Raw genomic sequence first — 23,577 nt, forward strand, 5'->3', positions numbered from 1 at the left:
CGCAATGCCAAAGGCCAGTTTGCACCCGATGAAGGTGATGCTCTCTGTTTGGTGGGATTGCAAGGGCATAATCTATTTCGAGCTTCTCCCCGCTGGCGAAACGATTGATTCGGACAAGTACTGTCGCCAATTAACCAATCTGAATCGAGAAATAAAAGAGAAACGTCCGATTTTGTCAAATCGCAAGGGAGTCGTCTTTCATCACGACAACGCCAGACCACACGTTTTGAAAAAGACGCTGCGCAAACTGAAGAGCCTGAAATGGGATGTCTTAACGCATCCACCGTATTCTCCTGATATCGCACCATCTGACTATCACTTGTTCCGGTCATTGCAAAATTATTTAAATGGAAAAAACTTTGACTCTTTGGAGGCCTTAAAAAACGGCGTCTCTTCGTTCTTCGAATCTAAACCGCGCAGTTTTTATGATCGAGACATCCGTATGCTGCCAGAACGTTGGGAAAAGATTATAGAAAACGATGGAGAATATATCATTGATTGAATAAAGATTTTTGTTTGCCTAATCACTGTGTGACTTTTACTCACAAACTCCGCACGAACTTTTGCACTCACCCAATATAATATATATTAGATTTCAATTTATTATATAATTTATTATAGCTATTAGTTATAGTTATAGTTATAGTTATAGTTATAGTTATAATACAATTAAAATTTTAGCTACATTTATAGAAACATGGTGCATAAATGTTGTGTGCCCAATTGCACATCAAATAAAAATATTCCAAGGCACCAATTTCCAAAAGATGTGCAACGAACAGAAATATGGCTTGCAGCAATAAAAAGAACAGACTTGATTGGTAAGTGTATATATATATTTCTATATGCTTGTTTATTTTGTTCTTTCTTCCTCTTTCTCTCTCTCTCTCTCTCTCTCTCTCTCTCTCTCTCTCTCTCTCTCTCTCCCTCTCCCTCTCTCTCTCTCTCTCTCTCTCGCTTTCCTTTTCTTTATATATATACAAGGGCAGTTTGAAAAGTTCTTGGCCTAACAATAAAAGAAAATTGTTTTTGCCGTGAAATATTTTATTTTTCAATATAATCTCCTGAAACTTCAATACATTTATTCCAACGTTTTTCCAATAATTCAATACCATTAAAGTGTGATTCCGGAAGGTCCTTTTCGCTCTGCTGTATCCAAATTCGCTAGTAGTGGATCCTAGTTTCATCAACAGTTATGAAACAACGCTTGATATCCATTTTATTTTGCTTAAAATGATCCAAACACGCTTGAGAAATACGCATTCGAATGCGTTTTTGGTCAATTGTTAGCAAATGCGGCATCTATCTTGCACAAAGCTTTTTCAACTGGTGCTGCTACTCGAATGACTTGACAAATCGAATAAAATTTTACATGGGTTTATATCAGGGATGCCATTTTCCAATACAACTATAGTTTGACAGTTTCTAATGCCATGTATATGTCAGGTCGAGAACTTTTGAGACTATGTTTACGTATATACCCCTGTAGCATTCAAGATCATTATGTCACAATGAAGTCACATTATAATGACGTGTGAATGTTCGCATTATTACAGGCATGATATCACTATTACATCACTGTTATTCAACTGGGAATTTCACCTCATAGTAATGTCACTGACATCATGTCTGTGATAATGCGGACATTCACATAATATAATATGTTAATATGACTTCGTTGTGACATAAATGCTTGTGATATAATGACCTTAAATGCTACGCGGGTATATTTTATTAATTTTGAAATTTATTTGATATATGTTTCTGCATTTATATATATATATATATGTGTAAATAAATGCGTATGTTTTAAATATAGTCTCTTTTTTATGTGTTACAGGTGTACAAAGGGAAATATTAGATAAGTTAAGAATTTGCACTATTCATTTTTCAAATGATAGTATTTATAATTATACTCAAAGACGAATTTTAAAAAGTAACGCTATTCCATCATTATATTTACCGAGTGAAATAAATGACGATATTGAAGAACCTAGAATTATAATTAATTATGATGCGTTTGTGCATAAATTATGTGCTTTGCATCACATTTTTTAATCACACCGGATTTTTTTATGTTTATATCCGACAGTTCGTAGTCTGTTTAAAGTGGGACGGGAAAATGTTATGTAAAGCATTTTTATATGTGAATTACATTATATATATATATATATAATTTATAATTTAGCAATACATGTAACACGATTCAACATTATATTACTATTTTTACTATTTTTTTTCAAATAGTTTACTTATTACATTTACCTGTTATATATATTTTGTTATATTTTAATTTTTGTGCAACAAAAAACTAATAAAAATAATATGTAATTATGTTCTATCTTAATGTAATTAAATGTACAAATGTATACATTGATAAATATCTTTATGTGCATTGTAATATATTTTAATAATATAATATTAATGTATATATATTATAATCCTCCCAATAATATTGTTTGCACAAATTAATAACAAAGTAATAAGTTTCTGAGCGATGTTATTAAGTTTAACTGTTATTTACTATACTTAAGATTACAAATGAAAACTATTTTAAATTTGTGAAACATTTTTTACGTAGTTTTAAGTAACGTAAATAACATTTAAACTTTACAATATCGCTCAGGAACTTATAAATTTAATTTTAATATCTATAAGTACCCTAATAACAACATTTTAGCAGACTGACGGCAGACTGACGGCAGATTGAATTAGAGGTTTACAGCAGATTGGTGCCAACTGTTTATCCATTGTGCCCACATTCTGACGGCAGAGTCTGGCAACATTATTTGATAGCAGACTGATGCCAGAAACAAAGCAGATCTGACGTACATAGTCTAGTGATAGATTGGCGGCAAAAACGTATCAGATCCTGACGTACGCAGTCTGGCGGCAGATTGACGGCAGAAATACAACAGATTCTGCAATGCGCAGTTTGGTACCAGAATGACGGCAGAAACGTAACAGATCCTGACGTACGCAGTCTGGCGGCAGATTGACGGTAGAAATACAGCAGAATCTGCAATGCGCAGTCTGGCACCAGAATGACGGCAGAAACGTAACAGATCCTGCCGTTCACAGCCTGACAGCAGACTGGTTACATTACTACAACAGATTACATTAATACAACAGATTCTGCCATATTCATTTTTACAATCCTCCCCTTTTCCCATTCAGTCATGCACATTACGTGAAGGTAATTATTATAAAACAACACAATATACGAACGTAAGTGTTTTCATTTATCACACAAGACAAAACGAGACAGCCAATCAGATTCACAATGGTGTTTATCGTAAATGGCGGAACACGAAGGCGACGATGTTTCTTCTCATAGCCTCAGGAAGCGGCGACACACGATGACTTTGAGACGATGTTGGAGCAACTAATAACAGGGTTTACTGATAATAGGGAACGGTGAAGTGGCAATCTGCTGCGATATCTGTAAATTGAAATTATATTACAGTTGCATCTTTCTAACTACAGTTATGTATAATATATGTTTAAGTAAATACATGAATTGAAAGTTACATTGTATTAATGTTACAATTTCCCACAGTAAATACAATACACGTGTCGTATTCATAGTGACATAGCAAATTGTAGCATCGATACATTGTGATTCTTAATAATTGCTGGGATGAGATGGGAAAATCAGAGAAATCTGGATAAAAATATTTACCTATGTTTCTTGCGTTTTTCGGTAATGGATTCGTCGATCCTCGGTGACATCTGTGATGACCTAAACATGTAAAATGTCCGGGAGACACCATAAATTCGACACAGAGTACCAATTATCTGTGCCCAGAAGTCGAAATTATTTGCCCGTTTCAACCGATTTTTAAGAGCTACCTATTTCTCTTGTCTCTCCGTTCGTCCAAAGGTCCCTACAAGTGACGGTCACGCCGCCTAGGTATAAGCTGTCATGTATCATTTGTAGGAATCTTCGGAAAGAGAAGAGAAGAGAAGTAGGCGTAGCCTTAAAAAATCGGTTAAATCGGGCAAGTAATGCGGGAAGCACACACTTTTGCGTAATGCATAACGCATAAGGAAATGAACAATCAGAATCTTTTATTTTAAGCGTGGCAATAGAAATGAAAGACTCTGATTACTATAAAACAATAAATAAATAAGATAAAATAAATAAATAAGAAATAATAAAAATAAATATATATACATATAGTTTAATAAATATACATGCTAACAAAGAATTACATTTATTACAGAGAGACCACATCTGCTACCTAACCAGAAGTATCAAATGAATGCTGGTAGCAAATTTAGTTGCAATGCGTTCGACAGAGCGCATACAAACGAACAACGTGTACGTGTGCTCTAAACTATAGCGCTTGGTGCTATAGTTCGTGATGAATAGAACACACGTACACAGTTATTCGCTCATGTGCGCTCGGCTGCACGCACTGTAGCTATATGCTACCAGTGTCCTGAATTTGGCACTTCTGGGCCTAGCCAGGCAATCCAATACAGTACCTAGTTAAGTGTTACAAAATAGGGCTAGTTAGGCGTGCCAAGATAGAGCCTAGTTAAACGTGCCAAGATAGAGCCTAGTTAGATGTGCCAAGATAGGGCCTAGTTAGGCGTACCAAGATAGAGTCTAGTTAGGCGTGCTACGATAGAGCCTAGTCAGATTTACTGATTTGGCAGTGCGATGTGGAAGCGTTACATTCTGTGCAGAGCCTAGATGAGCTTGCCTTTACAGTGCCTAGATAGAAGTGGGGAAAATCTGTCTAGGCTCTTTTCAGCCCCGTTTTTAATTTCTACCCGAGAAGGGGCGACAATTCCTCGGGCTTGCGTCGTGGTACCGACGATTCATCCCGGGCTTCTCTGCGCTAGCCGCCCCACTCACCAGGCTCACGCAGAAGGACGCGAGGTGGAAGTGGGACGCGGACGAGGACGCCGCAATGGCTGCGCTGAAGGAACGGCTGACCACAGCGCCAGTGCTCGCGTGCCCGGATTTCCGGGAGCCCTTCCAACTGCAGACGGACGCGAGCACGGAGGGGCTGGGAGCCGTCCTCACGCAGCGGCTGGACGGATCCGAACGCGTAATTACATACGCGAGCCGGACACTAAATCGTGCCGAGAAAAATTACAGCGCGACCGAGTTGGAGTGCCTCGCCGATCTGGGGGATAAGGCGAATGCGCGACTACCTGGAGGGCTATCGTTTCACGGTGGTCATGGATCACCAAGCCCTTCGGTGGCTGCGCAGCTTGGAAGCCCCCATCGGGCGACTAGCCCGCTGGGCCTTCGAATTGCAGCAATATGAATTCGAGGTGCAATACCGGCGAGGCGCTCTTAATACGGTCGCCGACGCGTTATCGCGACGACCCGAGGTGAGCGCCATAATCGCGGAAAACGGTTGCCCCTGGTACCGCCGCATGAAAGCACGAGTAACCGCGGACCCCGCCGCCTGGCCAGATTACGTCATCCAGCAAGACCAGCTCCTCCGCCATGTCCTGCATGAGCTGGATTTCCGCGAAGTACCAGCGGAGGAGCAGTGGAAGGTGTGCGTACCTCGGGAACAACGTGCCGGAGTTCTTCGCCAGCTCCACGAACCCGCCGCCGGCCACTTGGGGAAGCGCAGACGATCGCTCGCGTGGCCCGCCGGTATTATTGGCCCGGCATGTTCCGGGACGTGGCCCGACATGTCCGGGCCAGCGAGACATACCTCGCTTACAAGGCGACATAGATCAAACCCAGCCTTCTGCACGCCACCGCGGTAAAGGGACCGTGGGAACAGGCCACCGTAGACCTGATGGGCCCTTTGCCGCGGTCGACCGGCGGCCATGCGTGGGTTATCACCATGCAAGATCGCTTCTCTAAGTGGCTAGAAATGCGACCGCTCCGAAGGGTGACGACGGGGGCGGTGGAATGGGCGATCACCGAGGGCATTATCCACCGACACGGCTGCCCTCAAACAATAGTTTCCAATAACGGGAAACAATTCCATTCCGCGCAATTCGCGAAATTTTGCAGGGCCTTCGGCATCCGTCACTGCACCACACCTGTCTACGCGCCGCATTGTAATCCGGTGGAGCAGACAAATCGCGTAGTCAAAACAATGAACGCGCAATTTGTAGGGAAGAACCACCGCAAGTGGGACACCCAACTAACCGCGCTACAATTTGCGTACAACTCTGCCGTACAGGACTCAACAGGCTACAGCCCGGCCTTTTTACTCAACGGGCGGGAGTTGAGTCTCTGGACAGAGACCCGCACCGCCGCACAGTGGGACAAATGGGTCCTTTTGTGGACAAAAGTCGCTAGACGGCGTAATTCTTAACCGATTTCAATGCTTTTTTTTTTAATTTACTCGCAATGAATTGCTCTACAATCATATCGAGCCCGTTTTTTAAGTTAGGCCCTCAATTCAAAATAGCGGATGCGCAAATTTGTCAAATGTATAAAACCTATAAAATATCGAATATTTTTAGATCGGACAAAGTTTATACGGGATTTTAAGGTCTCCGAGATACATATGTAAGATCGAAATTCACAGTTTTTGCCAGTAGAGAGGATCTGCAGTGGCCCGATATATTTTATACCTGCCTGGTATCCTCACATTATCAATGTATTCTACTAATGAGTTTGCGTATATATATTGCATATACAGGGTGTGCCAAAAGAAGCGGGACGGTCGAATATTTCGCGAAATTTACATCGGATCGAAAAATTGAAAAACACGTGTTCAATATTTTTCAAAAATCTATCGAACGACACCAAATACGACCCCCCACCCCCACCCCCTGGGGGTGGGGCGAGGGGCAACTTTGAAATCTTAAATGGGAACCCCCATTTTTTATTGCAGATTTGGATTCCTCATGAAAAAATAAGTTACTTTTATTCGGGACATTTTTTTCGAATTGTTGATGGCGCTGTAATCGCAGAAAAACAAATACAGATCAGAAGTCTGCAAACGGTCAAATTTGTCGGGACATACGCTTCGGAACACAAAATTAGTATTTTTGAAAAGGCTATCTAATGATGCTACAGTAGACCGATAGATGGCGCTCTAATTGCAAAAACAATTCTTTCTCGCAAGTGAAAGTATTTCTACAGCTAATATGAGGTTAACGTCTTTCGTTGATTTTGTATCTGACTTTATTAAAAAACTACGTTTAGCATAATCCAGGAACAACGACGTGGACGTAGTAGTTTTTTGTTCCCTTCGGGGTGCTTGTTTTTAGTGAGTCCCCTTGCCTCTCACTTATCGGGGTGCTTGTTTTTAGTGAGTCCCCTTGCCTCTCGCTTATCGGGGTGCTTGTTTTTAGTGAGTCCCCTATAAAATACACTAGGTAATAAAACATTCGAAGAATTATAAATTGACGAACCTCACTTTATTAACGATAAACTGTATTCTTGTAGTAGCTTTCGGCTTCTCTACCAGCCATTATTCAATAAGCAAATTAAAAATAAACCTGTCGAAAACTAATCTATTGAAGTAGAAATGAAAATGTTTGTGATTCCATACTCGTGTTACGTCCTAGAGGAGGAACGCAACCCTTTCGTTCGCGAGTAAGGCGAACCTCGTTCGTACACGCGTGTCAGTGAACGGGTCAGGGACCCGACGGGTCCCTTTACTCGGGCACCGACGTACGACGAGTGGTCCGTTTTTCGGTCAGGGACGCGAATCCCTTTACCGGGGATAGGACCATGAGTTGACTGTTGGAAGGGTATATGTGATTTTGAAATCAATTGGAAAAAGAATGAAATATAAACAGATTTATTAAAATAACAAAATGAATTACGGCGCGGTTCAATACAGTTGAGGAATGACTGTGTATGTGTATGTGTGTATGTATGAGAAGTGAAAGAAGGAGGAAATAATAAAAAAAGGTAGGAATATGAGTAAAGAATTAGTCGGGTGAGGGGGAGCGTGAGTGGTCGGGTGAATTTAAGGGAGTGGATAGTTCGGAAAACGTGGTGGAGGGTTATCCCTATGTTGTTATAATGACCCACTAAAACGGATTTCAATAATATGGGGAATTAATAAGATGGTGGTAGAAAAGGTAGAAGCAAAAAAAAACAGAACTTACTGCTGACTCCTGTTATCCTGAAGGTGAGCAAAAATAAAATTGATGTTTGGTAGCTCCTGCTCGATAGGTCACGTTGTGCTCGTCCACTCCCTTCCAATTGTCCGATTATGGCACAATAGCAGTGATTCAAACTTTTTATTTTTTTTTTAGTCCCAAAAATAAATAAATAAAACAGAGGACGTAAAAGAATATGTAGTACCGAAACAAAACCGAAGACGAATTTGAGTCTAAGGACGTGTTTTTACAAGTCTGATTTTTGAAACTAGAATCTATGTGAATCTGTTCTTTCTGTCTCTCAGAATAGAAGTAACGGTAGAAGTTGAAGTAGAAGTGCCCGCGGAGGCGGATTACCGCGGTTTTTATAGTAATAATCGGAGGCAGAAGCTATCAGGGTGGGTAGAGAGATGGCCTTTGAGGAAGGGGTGGATTGGTCTTAGTGGGAAAAAGTCTCAGCCATTAGCAAAGTTAAAAGACATCGTGGGAGGAGACAGTTAGTTTTTGGAGATATGAATATGGAAGGGCTAAAGGGTGGAGCGTGAGTGTCTCATAGTTTTAGGTGGATATATGATTGGCTGAATGAGTTAGGCGCGACAAGCGTAGAGGTGGTGGGTTCTTGAGATAGAGAAATGTATACAAGTGGACGGCTGGAAAAATCAAAATGCCGTAAATCAAAGGCTGGGATCAGATTTTACGACTATCAGTGAAGTAGGCTTTGTTGGTTGACTGATTGGGCACATATGGTTTTGGATTGGGAAGATGTGAGTTTCAAGTTTTAGAGCAGGGATGCTCTGAGTTGCTTTGTTTCACTGAAGGTTTATTAGCGCGGAGTTTCAAGTTTTTATAACTGGGACGACGGACATACTTGGCGAACACTACCCAGGTATAGGTTTTTACAACAGGGCATTGTTTCCTGTTATGGAATTTTCCCGAATCGCTTTTCATTTGGCGCGACGGCTGTTCGCCAGATGGGTCTGTTTCCTAATTTATATTTATATATGTATATATTCCTATTATAGTTATATTAGGAGAATATAAATCTGCGAGAGGAAAGAATTTTTACTAATTAAATCTACAGGACGTAACACTCGTGTAAACAATATTCAGCAAGATAAGAGTTCTTTTCTTTATTAATAAATACGTAAACAAAAAGTGGACTATTTTTGTTGTAATTTTTTTTGCTTCATCCATTTGGTAGGTACTTTTTAAATGACACATTAGTTCAACTGTTTAAGTTGATTCAAGCAGATGAACCTTCATCTATAAAGAAAAATTTTACTTGAAAATGTGTTTTTTCTTTCAAAGTGGCTCATCTTAATGAACAAGAAAGAATGTCATTACTAACGATGGTAGGCTGGGATGATAGGAAAAGGTCATACTCGGAAGCAAGAGATATTTTCAATGATACTTTTCGAATTGGAATGGATCCTATCTCCAAATTGATTGTGGAGAGAACGGTTAGAAGATTTGAAGCTACAGGCTCTATGAAAGATCGAGCTAAATTAGGAAGACCAAAGTCAGCAACAAACGAAGAAAAAGCGTTGAATGTTTTATTATCATTTACGGAAAATCCTCACAGTAGTCTTCGTAGAACTGCCCAAGCTCAAGAAATTGGTACATCTTCAGTCCGCAGGATTTTGAAAAGTAATAAATTGCATCCTTACAAAATGACACTTGTTCATGAGATAAATGAAGATGATCCCGACCGACGTTTAGAATTTTGTGAGGACATGATACTTAGAATAGATCAAGATCCAGACTTTCTTTACAACATTGTATTCTCAGATGAAGCAACATTTCAATTGAATGGTACTTGTAATCGGCATAATTGCAGGTATTGGGCAGACGAGAATCCACATTGGATGCGAGAGAGCAAAACCCAATACCCACAGAAATTAAACGTTTGGGCTGGAATAATAAATAATCATTTGATTGGGCCATTCTTTATCGATGGTAATCTTACTGCTCAAAGGTATGAAAACATGCTTCGAAATGAAATAATTCCAACAATAAGGGAGATTGCTGGCGATAACTTGGAGCAGGTTTGGTTTCAGCAAGATGGTGCTGCACCTCATTACGGACGGAACGTTCGTAATTATTTAGATGAACATTTTCCTGATCGTTGGATTGGACGAAGAGGTCCGATCGAATGGCCTGCCAGGTCACCAGATTTAACTCCACTTGATTTTTTCTTGTGGGGTTATTTAAAAAATCGGGTTTACGAAACGAAACCTCAAAATTTAGATGAACTGCGTCAAAGAATAATTGATGTAGCTGCCCAAATACCTGCAGAATACTTAAAAAATTCCATCGAAGCTGTTTACCATCGATTAGCTTACTGCCAGGAAGTAAACGGTGCACAATTTGAGCATTTACTACAGTAAAGTTATTGGCGGCAATCATGAGAGGCAAGGGGACTCTCTAAAAACAAGCACCCCGATAAGCGAGAGGCAAGGGGACTCACTAAAAACAAGCACCCCGAAGGGAACAAAAAATTACTACGTCCACGTCGTTGTTCCTGGGTTATGCTAAACGTAGTTTTTTAATAAAGTCAGATACAAAATCAACGAAAGACGTTAACCTCATATTAGCTGTAGAAATACTTTCACTTGCGAGAAAGAATTGTTTTTGCAATTAGAGCGCCATCTATCGGTCTACTGTAGCATCATTAGATAGCCTTTTCAAAAATACTAATTTTGTGTTCCGAAGCGTATGTCCCGACAAATTTGACCGTTTGCAGACTTCTGATCTGTATTTGTTTTTCTGCGATTACAGCGCCATCTATCAACAATTCGAAAAAAATGTCCCGAATAAAAGTAACTTATTTTTTCATGAGGAATCCAAATCTGCAATAAAAAATGGGGGTTCCCATTTAAGATTTCAAAGTTGCCCCCCGCCCCACCCCCAGGGGGTGGGGGTGGGGGGTCGTATTTGGTGTCGTTCGATAGATTTTTGAAAAATATTGAACACGTGTTTTTCAATTTTTCGATCCGATGTAAATTTCGCGAAATATTCGACCGTCCCGCTTCTTTTGGCACACCCTGTATATATGTAATATATATATATATATGTAACATATATTGCTGGATTATTTATGAATTCCATAGTTCAACGTAAAATCCTAATATAGGTGACAGCATATCAAGTCAGTACTCAGATGAAAATAACAGATTAAAGTCAATCGTGTGAACTGGCTGTATTAATGACGGTAATACTTATCTCCTTTTATTCTAATGATTTCGTCATGTGCTAAAATGTTTAGTATATTTTTGTCTTTTTTGTAATTAAATAATATTTTGCAATATTATTTTTTCTAACTTATATTATTTTTCATATTTTTCGTATTTTGTTGTGGTTTTGATATTTTACTATGTTTTTCTGTTTAAACACTTTGTATACCAGGTATGTAAATATGAAACCGGAATTTTTGTATAGAAAATACACGTTTATTGTATGAAAATGATAAAAAATATTTTATTTGAAGTATTGCCCATTGCTAGCTATACAGGGTGTTATAAAAGTCCGGGAAGCGCAGAATAACTCGAAAAATATGAGTCCTAGAAAAAATGCGAAGTACTGGGTTTTTATGCTTTTTCCCTGGCTATCTGACGGTGATCTTGGATTTGACCTTGACAATGACCTTGAAGGTTATTTCAAGGTCTGGTCAATTTTTTTAAATGGGACTCCATACTTTTGACCCCAGAAATGAAAAGAGCGGAAAATTCTACGTTCGGGTATGACCTTGAACACTGCCAAATTTGACCTCTGAAGGTCACATAAAGGTCTAAGCTTGTTTTAGGCTGAAAACGCGAATATCTTCGAAAATGCACCTGCTAGGGAGCAATGCTGCGCGTAAGAATAAGAATGTAGAGGTCAACGAGGGAACCGAATCCGACGTCGGATTTTGCAAATTCAAGATGGCCGATTCAAGATAGCGGCCGATATTTAAGAATAACAAAAATTGGATCTCGTTTAAGGAGTTTTTGAAGTCATTTCTAAAATCGAATCCGACGTTGGATTTTACAAATTCAACATGACCGATCCAAAATGGCGCCCGATATTGATGAATTACCAACAATCGGAGTGTGACCTCGTACTTAACGTAAAATCTCACTCTTCACATTATGGGGGGAGGGTAAAAGTGTGTTTCCAGCCTAAAAAAATTAATTGACCTTGATATGACTGACACATAACCTTAAGAACAAGGTCAAGGTTGAAAACGTCATATCCGAACGTAAAATTTTTCAATCTTGACACTTTTAGGTCAAAAGTATGGATTCTCAGTCCTAAAAAATCCGGTTTGACCTTAATAATAATCTTAACTCATGACCTTGAGAATAAGGGCAAGGTCGCGGCTGAATGTCCCTCGTTGACCTCTACATTCTTATTCTTATGCGTAACATTGCTCCCTAGCAGGTGCATTTTCGAAGATATTTGCGTTTTCAGCCTAAAATAAGCTTAGACCTTTATGTGACCTTCAGAGGTACCCGAACGTAAAATTTTCCGCTTTTTTCATTTCTGGGGTCAAAAGTATGGGATCCCATTTAAAAAAATTGATCTGACCTTGAAATGGCCTTCAAGGTCATTGTCAAGGTCAAATCCAAGATCACCGTCTGATAGCCAGGAAAAAATCATAAAAACTCAGAACTTCGCATTTTTTCTAGGACTCATATTTATCGAGTTATTCTGCTCTTGCCGGACTTTTATAACACCCTGTACATATTTCCCACCTGTCTGACAATTTGTGGATGCCACGTCAAAAAAAACTGTTGTTCTTTTGAGGCAAACCAGTCATCGAGCCATTTTCGTACATTTTCGTAAAAAGTGAAGCGTTGCTCAGCAAGTGCGTGTCCCACCGATGCAAATAAGTAATAATCGAATAGAGCCAAGTCTGGTGAGTAAGCCGCATGCGAAAGTATTTCCCAACTAAACGCCTCAATCGTTTCCTTGATCAGTTTGGTTGTGTGTGATGGTGCATTATCATGAAGCAAAACCACTTTGTGTTGCCTTCTTTGATATTCTGGTCGTTTTTCACGCAAAGCTTGATTCAAATCGATCATTTGTTGTCTGTAGCGCTCAGTGTTAACGGTAGGTTTTAGTAGCTCATAATAGATCACACCTCTCTGATCCCACCAAACACAGAACATTGTCTTCCGTTGTGACTGCTCCTAGCGCTTAGGAAGCGGGCAAAAATTCCTGACGACCTGTCAGTCACCCTCCGCCTCTTCACAAAATTTTACTCAATCAAAGTTGTTGGGCGCCAGGCACGATTCTCGTGCCCACCAACACGAACGGTATTGGTAGCGACAGCGAGACGACTCGATCGCCTACGAGTCCGACAGCTCTGGTTATTACAGTCGGAGTTGGGAGTGGATCTTTCGTATTAGGATTCCCGGGAAAAGGGTTAATGCTCGGCAAAGACCAAGAAAAGGCTTTTCGATTTAAAATAGTGATGTATTGAGTAGTTTTGGCGGGATTGACAATCAATTGAAAAAAACAACCCCAAATGTTACATCAATGCCGACAATGACCGCGTAACTCCCGACGGAAGTTACCGCCGGTGGTCCCCCCTCTGCTTTCGCACGGGCAACTGCCCGTACATAAGTAATTTCCCCCTCCTTTCGGGGGTTACCACTCCCCAGTGCCGCTGGCCCCGGTTTGGCTGCATCCACTCTCCGGACGGCCTCCACCTGTTTCTCCTTCTCCTTGTTCCTATTTCTCTTCTTTTTCCTCTTCTAGGATTTAGACTCCGGGATCCCCGATGCCCGCCTCGCATTCCCTCTGCCCCCGTTCTTCGCCGGATCGGCAGTCACCTTTCCGACCAAGAGGAGTGCCGGGTCGAGGACCGAGGCCCGCAATGTCGATCCCGGGGTTTTTTTCTCCACACTTCTTTCTCCCATTACTGCCGCTCTCGCAACCAAAAACCTCCGGAGCTCTCGTGAGAGTTGACTGTGCCTCTCGCTCTCCTTATCCAGGTCTTCCCGCGCATCCGTCAGTAGAAAGATCTGCTGCGTCAGCATTTTATATTCCGCCCTTCCTTGCAGATTAAGATCCCTTATAGCCAGGGAATCATCCAATTCCCTGCGTGCCCCTTGTACCTCGAGTCTGCAGATCGCTACAGGGGCGGTGGCCTCCTTCCTCCTAAATAGGTCCATCCTATCGTCGTAGACCTTCCCCTCCTCTCTCCTTTCCTCCTCTGTACCAGACGATTCGAGGATCGGGTCTCTAACGGCCCGTCTCTTCTTTATCAGCCGACTTTTCTTCCTCATGGGCTGAGCCGGTATAGCCGACTCTGCCGAGGAGCAGCCGCTCGCCATTGCTTAATCGCAAGCCCTTCCCTTTGCTGAGGATGGCGGAGCTGCAGTGAGGGCTGGATCAGCCGCAGCCGATTTAGCCGCGCCTTGCTCCTTCAAGAGCCTCATGTTCTCAGGCCTCAACACCCTGAGCTCGTCCCTCAGCCCCTCTATTTCCCGCTTCACCTCCGTCGTGGCTCCTCCCTCCCCGTCTTGCGCCACCATTCTCGCAAGGAGGGTCGCCAGAACCGCCTCGGGGGTGGCCACGGCGCAGTTGAGTAGCGCCACGAAGGTCCCCTTCAAAGTACGAGACCTCCGCGCCACAAGCCTCACCGCGCCAAACGCCCGACCAGCCTCCGAGGCTAGTTCCGCCGATCCAGCCTCCCTCAGCAAGGCCCTCGTTGCAGTCCTTGAATATCTCCTAGACAGGGCGCTTGTCCCTCAACAATGCCCCTGCCGAGGAGGTCCTCCGCCTCCCTCTCCAGAATATCTTCCGCCTCCACTTTCTTCCGGAAGATATCCGCCTCCTTCTGGCGGAGTCCTACACTTTTGTAAGTTGTTAGTGGCCTACCCCTTCTTTCTTTCTTGACCAACTCAGATACTGGGACGAGTTTCGGTCTTGTCTGTACGGACACGACCGAGCTTCCACTCGTCTGTTCCCTGCGCCTTTTCCCCAGGGTTGCCATGCTGCTGGTCTCGTCCCCGTCCATCTTGGTCTTGCAGGTGAAAATGCTGCCAGTGGTTACCCCCTCGCCATTCCTGTGGGTAGATACAAATTTCCCACTCCTAGGGTCTCACGCCCACTCTATCTCTCCCTCTCTCCTCACGCAAATTCTCGAACCCTGGGAGAGGATTACGTCCTCCAGGACCTTAGGTTTCCCGGCAGCCCTGGTCCCTATCGCGTCCGCGCTTGCGATACTTCCCCCCTTTGCACATATGCCCCTTCTCTTGCTAGAGAGGGGCCTGGCTGTCCGGTCCCCAACGTTTTGACCGGAGCTCCTGGTCCCGCTTCCCGGGCTTCCTCAGCTCCCCCGTTGGGTGGCCGCTCCTCTTAACACCGGGAGCTCACCTCGCCACCCTCCCGGTACAGAGGGCGTTTCCCGTCAGATGGGGGTACGGGTCCCCCGTTGCGTGGCCGCCCTTCCTCCACCCGAGGGCTCACGGAGCTAGTCCCCCGGCGGAGACTGCTCTTCCGACCGTTAATAGTCGGGGTCTCTTTTCCTCCGATGAGTGGCCACCTGTTCTTCTTTGGCCAAAAATGTAGAACACTTCACGATTTTGCGTGTCATCCTTGCGCAAGGGCCATGCTAATCTTCTTGGTATCGTTCCGATTTTGGTATATGTACTGCCGAAGCAAGTACAGCCCCACCCGGGCTCCCACTCCCCCCTCTATCCTTCCCTAACCGACGCTTTAATGGGGAGGCAGGTGGGTGTTACGCGCACCCGTCATCCCCCTTCCGCTGCGCGTCCGAATCGGGCCCGAGGCGGCCTCTGTCGAACCGGTGGCCTGTCCTCCTCCTCGGCCGGCGCTCCCTCGGGCCCGCTGCCCAAACCTGGTGAGCGCCTGCCTCCCCGCCGCTGCCTGCGGCGGTCTCCGGGGCGACGTTCCCATTCGGCGACCTCCTTCCGCGACAGCACGCTGCGGCAGGAGGCCGTTTCTCCCCATACCTCCTCGCTCCCGCACATGACCCCTTTTTTTTTGTTCACGCAGGGGAAATCCATCATAGATACCCCCGCCCCCTTGGGGCGGGGCGGGGGTTATGTCGGACTCTTACCGACTAAAACCCCTGCGGGATGTCTACCTGTCGGACCGTGAGGAGGGGAGTTAGGGGAACTGCTCCCGCATTCCCTCCCCAACCCCCCGGCCCCGGGCGAGACATTATCTGACCATAGATATATAGTCTGGGCCCTCCACCTCCCCAAACCAAAACAGGTGTCGGCCCGCCGCCCTGGGGAGAGGAACATTCCTCTCCCCAAAAGATGGGCCCTCGGTCGACTAGACGTGGGCAGGTTCAGGGCTGCTGTCCTTGTGGCCACCTGGCACATAGAGCCAGGTGAGTGGGACCCCGGCCCCTTGGAAGGGGCCGGGGAGATAACGGGGATAATGGCGTCGGCATGCGACGCCGCGATGCCCCGTTCTCATCCCCGTCGGCGCCGAGCCGCGTATTGGTGGTCAGAGGAAATAGCGAGACTTTGCAGTGACTCTGGCCGCGCCAGAAGGGCGTATACGCGGGCCCGGCGACAAGACGGGGATGCCACAAGGGCAAAAGAGGACTACCTTGCCGCCAGGGTAGTCCTCAAGAGAGCCATTAAAAAGGCCAAGCGGGAAGCCTGAGAGCAATTGGTGAGCTCCCTGGATGACGATCCGTGGGGGCGCCCATACAAAAGGACGATGGGGAAGATCCGTCCTTGGGCGCCCCCGTAAACGAAGACGTTGGACCCCCAGGCCCTCGATGGGCTCCTGGACGCCCTCTTTCCGAGAACGGAAGGGGGCCCTCCCGTGATCCCTTCTCCAGAAATGGGGGAGGGAGACTGGAACGAGGGCCTGGAGGTCACTCCAGAGGAGCTCGCCAGGGCCCGGAGGAAGCTCGGCGGTAAGGGCAAAGCCCCTGGCCCCGATGCGATTCCGGGCCGCGCTTAGGCTCTCGCGTTGGCAGAAGGGGACCTGTCCACAGCCACATGCAGGGTCATGACAGGATGCCTCAGGGAGGGAGTTTTCCCCCCAGAGTGGAGGAGGGTTAAATTGGCCCTCCTCCCGAAGGAGGGCAAGGAGCCCGGTAGTGCGTCAGCCTACAGGCCGATCTGCGGCCGATCTGTGATGCGCCTCCTTTCGAGGAGGCTTCACGCCTCTTTTTCCAACCTCCTAAGGTTCTCCTCTTTCCTCTTCTGTTGCGCCTTTTCCCTCTTCTCCTTCAAACCTACCTCCTCACGAGTTGTGGCAGGTCTCCCCCTCTTCTTATCGGCTGGAATCAATTCCGGGACTGGTCCTTCCACTAACTTCACCGCTGATGTAGACCCGCCGCTTGTAGAGACTTTTGCCCTCTTCGTCCCCACGGTTTTGTTGTCAGCTGTCCTTGTTTCGGTGCCGCTCACCTTGGCGGCCCCTGGTGGCTGCAGCAACGCTTTTCCCCCTGCAATCCAGGCCTGGGACTTAAATCCCTGCGAGAGGAGGACGTCGGTGACGACGACTGGCCCCGCGATCCTCGTCCCCGACGCCGCCTCTCTCTTCCCAGTCCCTGCGTCCTTCCCCAGGTCGGCCCCAAGTGCCCCCTTACTGTTGTTGGGGGCAGACTCCCTCTGCGTCCTCTTTGAGCAAAGGGGGCCGGGCTTGCTGGCCCCTGGTATCGGAGTCCCCTGGCCCACGGGTACCCCGGACCCCATGGACATGCCTGTCCCACGTTGGGTAGCCGCTCTTGTAACCCTTCGCGAAGAGCTCACCCTACCTGTCCTCCGGTGAGGACGGTAATCCCGACTATTGTCGCCCGTAGTCGTTGAGGGGGATGGACTACCCTCTGTTGATGGCCCTCCCCCTGGGGAGATGGCACCCGCCGGCAGATCTCTGCCCATCCTATTCTCTCCTCTCTCTTCCTCTAGAAAATCACCAGCCGAAGCAGGTGGTGAGCCCTGAGGCGGGTTGCTACACCCACCTTTTCGGGGCTTTGAGTCCGAAGACTCGGAGAAATTTGGTTTTTTAATTTGTGGAGATCTCATTTTCGTCCCACGAGTTCGGCGGGAAGTGGGCATCGATCCCGAGTAGAGCCCCCGCATTACCCGGGGTAAGGCTAGCTTGTCCCTTGGGTCCGCCAGGTGCCCAAGGTGAGGAACCACTCGCGACAGGTCACGCACCTGCCATTCATCCCCTAAGCGTGGTATGCCTCAACCGTAGGATTACGTGGTCTTTTATAGAGGACCCGCTTCGCCGTCCGGCCAATTAAGGCAAGACCACCGGCCCCAGAGACATGACCTAGGGTTATGGTATGATAGGCTTGGGTCTGCCGGGGTTGCGTGAATCCCCTGTACCAGAGTGCCGAAACACCCTGGCCCCTCTCAATTGTGTCAGGTTATACGTCCTGACAAGAACGGGTTTGCAGTCAGGGCTTTCCTTACCCTAGAACGGTTGCCTTCACCCGGCTAACGAGCCCGCTCTACCCGCGCTGTAAGATCCTTTGGGCCCAACGAATGAGACCCTCCAGACCCTGGTTAAAACCTGGAGGCAGCTGTCCATCCAGGAGTATTATGGACGCTCTTAGTTTGGCCCCTCTGTACAAACCACTCCGGCATGGTAGAACCTGCCAAGGGCTGAAACCCCCGGCGTTCTGTACATCATAGGGACATGCAAGCTCCCCCACCACGGTAAGGTGGCGTCCACGGTGGAGAAAAAAGGAGACACTTTTTTGGTCCCCTCTCCCACCCGATGACCAGTAACCTGGCACAATTGACGGCGATCCCTTCCGAGAGGGCCCCAGTGCACGACGGCATTTGTCTGACGGATCAGGTCGCACGCCACCTGCGTGTTCCCCGTTGCCGACTATCCCCAGCCGTCAAACACCAAGGTACTCCCTCCGGGATGGACCACCGCCGATTGTGTGTCCCAGGCTTTCCGGACACCAGGTGTTGTACCATTGATCGCATGATGGATGGTGGGTGGTGGACCTCATCCATCCTGCACACAACCCTGGCACTGTAAATGTCGTGCCTTTAGGCACGTGTCAGCCGAACTGCTTCCGAATGCGGTATCGTGTGTCCGTATACACCCTTTACAGGATATACACCCTTTACGGTTGAGGCGCAGGGACGACCAGCTGCGGGAGTCTTCCAGTCCTGCAGTAGTGCATACGTGAGGCCTCATCACCGTCACCGATGCCATGCTACCACTCCCGTCAGGATTGACCAACCAGGCACCAGTCCGCCGGGTCAGCGGTCCGGCGCCCGCCCGGTCGTCCCTTGGGGCAGTCCGCCGCGGCATCGATTCCAACGGTGGCATGCCTCCACGACCCATACACCCGTAACAGCCGGCCGGCTCCATTTCCATGAGGGTGAGACTAGGACACCGATGAGTGCATCCCCCAAGTTTCCTCAAGGAATGCCCAGGCACCCAGAAAAACCCTCCTTCAGAGGCGACCTAAGCTGGTTCATTCGACATACATATCCTCTCTGGCGCTGAGACGGGGACGGCCCCATCCATCACCGCCTCAGCCCCACTCCTTCGAGGACCTGTACCGTCGGCAGCCACCTCTGGACTCCTCACCCCCACACACACACATATTCCTTCTGGATGACAAAGCCATCCTACACCCAAGAGGAGCCCTTCCTGTTCCCCGAGAGTACTCCTGTTCCCACCACCGAGCGAACCCCCCGGCCCCCAGGAGCATTGGCCTAACGGATCAGGGGGTGCACGACAGTGCTCGCTCCCCGTTGCCGACTATCCGCCGTCCCCAGAGACCAGAAGGCCCAACTCGACGACGAGACCAGGACCCACGGGGTCCGCAACGCACTCCGCCAGGTGTTGCCGTTCAGCAGCACTCGTGTAGAGGAATTAGACCACACGAGTTCTGCCTTGTGGACTTCATACAATCGGCTGCCTCACTAGGATGACGAGGCCGACACCCCGGGTTTGTTCTTTGAGGTTCTTCCTTCCTGCTCGGTGGACTGGGAAACCAGTCTCACGAGTCCGAGCACCCGACCGGTTTGTTCACGAAGTTGCCTCTCCGGTTTGGTCGCCCCGAGGCTTGGCGAGTCCCAAACACCGCCCCGGAACTAACGAGTCCAAATACCCAACCGGTTTTTATTGGAGTTTTCCTCTCCGGTTTGGTTTCCATGCTGCTAACGAGCCCAGACTCCCGGGTTTTTACTTTAGGTTTTCCTTCCCCTCGTTTGGTGTCTGTTGAACAGACTAACAGGCCCAATCGCCCGGGTTTATTATTCGGGGTTCTTCCTCCCCTAGTATCGGCTGCCAGACTCACGAGCCCGAACGCCCGGTTGTTGTCAGATTTGCTCTCTGTCGCAATCGCCCGAAGGCTGACGAGCCCGTACGCCCGGGTTTTTACATTGGGTTTCCTTCCCCTGGTTCGGCTGGCTGGCACCACCAGCCTAACGAGCCCGATCACCCGGATTTAGCATTGGGGTTCTTCCTCCCCTAATAATAGATTACTTGCCCATGAAGTCAAGCTCTCGAGCTTTCGCCCGGGTTTAATATCGGAGTTTCCGATCTCCGGAATAGGTTGCACAAGGCTAACGAGCCCACTAGCCCGGGTTTTTACAGTGGGTGTCCTTCCCCTCGTCGGGTTGTTTGGCAACCTCCCAAACTAACGAGTCCGGTACCCTGGTTTTTATGGGTTTTCTGTCCCTCGGTTTATACATTGGGTTTTCCTCCCCCTTGTTCAGGTGTCTTGGAAAAATAGACTCACGGGCCCGTTCGCCCGGGTTTATTAGTCAGGGTTCTTCCTTCCCTCTAGTTCAGGTGCCTGGACTGCCAGACTCACGAGCCTGAACGCCCGGTTTGGTTCAGAGTTTTCTCTCCGTTTCGGATGTCTGGACCGCCAGACTCACAAGCCCGAACGCCCGGTTTGTGCGAAGTTTTCTCTCCGGTGCAATGCCGTTAGGCTAACGAGCTGCACGCCCGGGTTTATTAGTCAGTGTTCTTCCTTCCCTCTAATTCAGATGCCAGGACTGCCAGCCTCACGACCCTGAACGCCCGGTTTGCTTCAGAGTTTTCTCTCCGTTTCGCATGTCTGGACTGCCCGACTCGCGAGCCCGAACGCCCGGCTTGTATAAAGTTTTCTCTCCGGTGCAGATGCCTTCAGGCTAACGAGTTGCACACCCGGGTTTGATATTGGGGTTCGTCCTCCCCTAATAATAGCTTGCCCACGAAGTCAAGCCTTCGAGCCCTCGCACGGGTTTGATAACGGAGTTGTCTCTGGAATAGGTTGCACAAGGCTAGCGAGTCCACTAACTCGGGTTTTTACAGTGGGTTTTCTTTCCCTTCGTCGGATTGTCTGGCAACCTTCCAGACTAATGAGCCCGATACCCGGGTTTGGTATTGGGGTTCTTCCTCCCCTACACATAGGTTGCTTGCCCACGAAGTCAAGCTCTCGAGCCCTCGCCCAGGTTTGATAACGGAGTTTCCAATCTCCGGAATAGGTTGCTCAAGGCTGACGAGCCCACTAGCCCCGTGTTTTGCAATAGGTTTTCCTTCCCCTCGTCGGGTTGTCTGACAACCTCCCAGACTAACGAGTCCGATACCCGGGTTTTTATAATGAGTTTTCCGTCCCCTCGTTGGGTGCCTGGAAAATAGGCTAACGGGCCCTCATCGCCATGGGTTTTTATGTGTGTCCTTCCCCTGTTTAGTTGCCTCCCAAAGGCGAGGCTAACGAGCCCAAACGCCCGCGCTGCAGGGTCCTTCGTGCCGCTCGAGAGCATCCCTCCAGTCCCTTAGTGCTTCAAGAGGCAGCTGCCCATCTCAAAACATGTATTGGTCGTTCTTAGTAGCCACTCTCCTCGGTTCAACCTCGAACTTGGAATCCTCAGATTCCAAGTCGAGTCCATCCCCTTGGATCATTGTGGCCATCAAGCTTCTGCACCACGACAAGGTGGCGACCATCCGCAGAAGCCCGCACATGACCCTTGCCATGCGCGGGAGCGACAGCTCGTCATTCCCGCACCCCACTGCCCGGGCCAGGAAAACCGCGCTCCCTGTCTCATGCTGGGCATTTGGCCAGGGTGTGATGTACGGTGTCATCCGGCTCCGGGCAGTGGTGACGCCCTCACCACCACTGCCCTCAGCGCCTGGCGCATCAGGTTTCTATCTTGGGCAGTGGCCAATAATTGGGGCGCCCATATCGGCGCCCCATAGAGGGCAATCGAGAGAACCACTCCAACATACAAGCGGCGAACGTGCCAACCCGAACCAGCCAGGTCTGCATAATTCTGACAAGCACCAGACCTGCATTTTTGACCCCGGAGAGCCAGGACCCTAAAATGGGCCCTGAAATCCCATCGGCTGTCCAACGTCAGGCTCAGATACTTTATCTTGGGCCCGACGCGGACGCGGACTCCATCCACCAGAGCCTGGGTCTTCGGTGGCGCCCCGCGGCTGCCGTCATGGAAGTAGAGGGCCTCCGTCTTTTGAGGCGCCACCTTTAGACCTAGTCTACTTATGGTACCCACCACCGTAGCTAAGGCCACCTCCGCGTTGAGGCGGGCCTCCCACTCTAGGGTTACCACTAGGGTGTCATCTGCATAGCAGATGACGTGGCAGCCATGGGGGAGCGGCGTTCGCAAGACTCCGTCGAACGCAAGGTCCCATAGCAGGGGGCCCAGTACGGACATCTGCGGGACACCGCGTTCCATTCTCCGCCGACCCTGGATCCCGCCCTCAACCGGATAGGCGAGGTCCCTGCCTTCAAAGTAGGCCGCCAGGATGCGCCAGAGATAGGCAGGCACTCGATGGTACTCGAGCGCCCGCCCGAGCTCCGGCCAGGGCAGGGTGTTGAAGGCATCAAGAGACACGGTAGTGCCTCTTATACGCGAAACTGCGAGTTGAAACGAGGTGAGATATTCATATCTCAGGAATGGCTGAACCGATCGACGTTTTTTTAGTCCCAATCGATTCAGCCTTAAAAATAGGAAGAAAAGTGTTTTTATGCTTTTTGTGTACGTTGTCTCTACGTGGAGATATTTTAAGATTACAGTCTGAATCACAGAAATTACGATTCAGTAAGAAAATAAGAAAGAAATGCTAGACCGCCGAGGAGAGGGGATTTGTGCTCCTCGTTTTTCCGACACCAGAGGCGTTACGAGCGCGCTGAAGAAGTAAAGAGTAGCGAGTGAGCAAGCGATAGGGAATAAGAGAGAGAAGAATATTGCTAGAACAGGTGAAATAAATAAATATTGCTAATTTATTTATATTATATATATTATACAGTACGTGAATTCGAGTCGAACACGAGCAACGTGATCGCAACGTTGGTAGTTTACGTCGAGCAATAAGCGACAACGAAGGTTTGACAATCGCGCATTTCGGTTTTGAAGCTTCCTAACCTCAAAGATATCACAATGCTGCGCTCACATTTTCGACTGAAAGTTGATTTGTCCAAGTTTTTTCACGATGTGCATCGGATCTGCTAAATTTTTATTGATTGATCACTAAGATATTTGGCATAAGAGAACCATTTCATTTGTTGTTGAACGATACCGAATATCTGCCACCGATGGAGGATGTTCACATTCTCAT

The 23,577-nt window shown here is 47.4% G+C and overlaps 1 protein-coding gene, 1 long non-coding RNA gene and 1 other non-coding gene across 3 annotated transcripts; 2 read left to right on the plus strand and 1 right to left on the minus strand.

Moving 5' to 3' along the window:
• Positions 1-633: 633 nt before the first annotated feature.
• Positions 634-2,205, plus strand: LOC112589133 (THAP domain-containing protein 1-like). Its single transcript, XM_025301261.1, has 2 exons — positions 634-821; positions 1,841-2,205. Exons 1-2 carry the CDS (start codon positions 698-700, stop codon positions 2,056-2,058), a joined length of 342 nt encoding a protein of 113 aa, XP_025157046.1. The 5' UTR covers positions 634-697; the 3' UTR covers positions 2,059-2,205.
• Positions 2,206-2,602: 397 nt separating this feature from the next.
• On the plus strand, positions 2,603-3,386 carry LOC112589132 (uncharacterized). The gene is made up of 2 exons (XR_003113307.1): positions 2,603-3,096; positions 3,255-3,386. It is a non-coding gene; the product is annotated as an uncharacterized LOC112589132 (long non-coding RNA).
• Positions 3,387-15,599: 12,213 nt separating this feature from the next.
• On the minus strand, positions 15,600-15,706 carry LOC112589146 (U6 spliceosomal RNA). Its single transcript, XR_003113321.1, has one exon. It is a non-coding gene; the product is annotated as a U6 spliceosomal RNA (small nuclear RNA).
• Between the last annotated feature and the right edge of the window lie 7,871 nt (positions 15,707-23,577).

This window comes from Harpegnathos saltator, unplaced genomic scaffold (genome assembly GCF_003227715.2).
Source record: "Harpegnathos saltator strain DR-91 unplaced genomic scaffold, Hsal_v8.6 scaffold112, whole genome shotgun sequence".
In the NCBI taxonomy this organism is placed as follows: domain Eukaryota; kingdom Metazoa; phylum Arthropoda; class Insecta; order Hymenoptera; family Formicidae; genus Harpegnathos; species Harpegnathos saltator.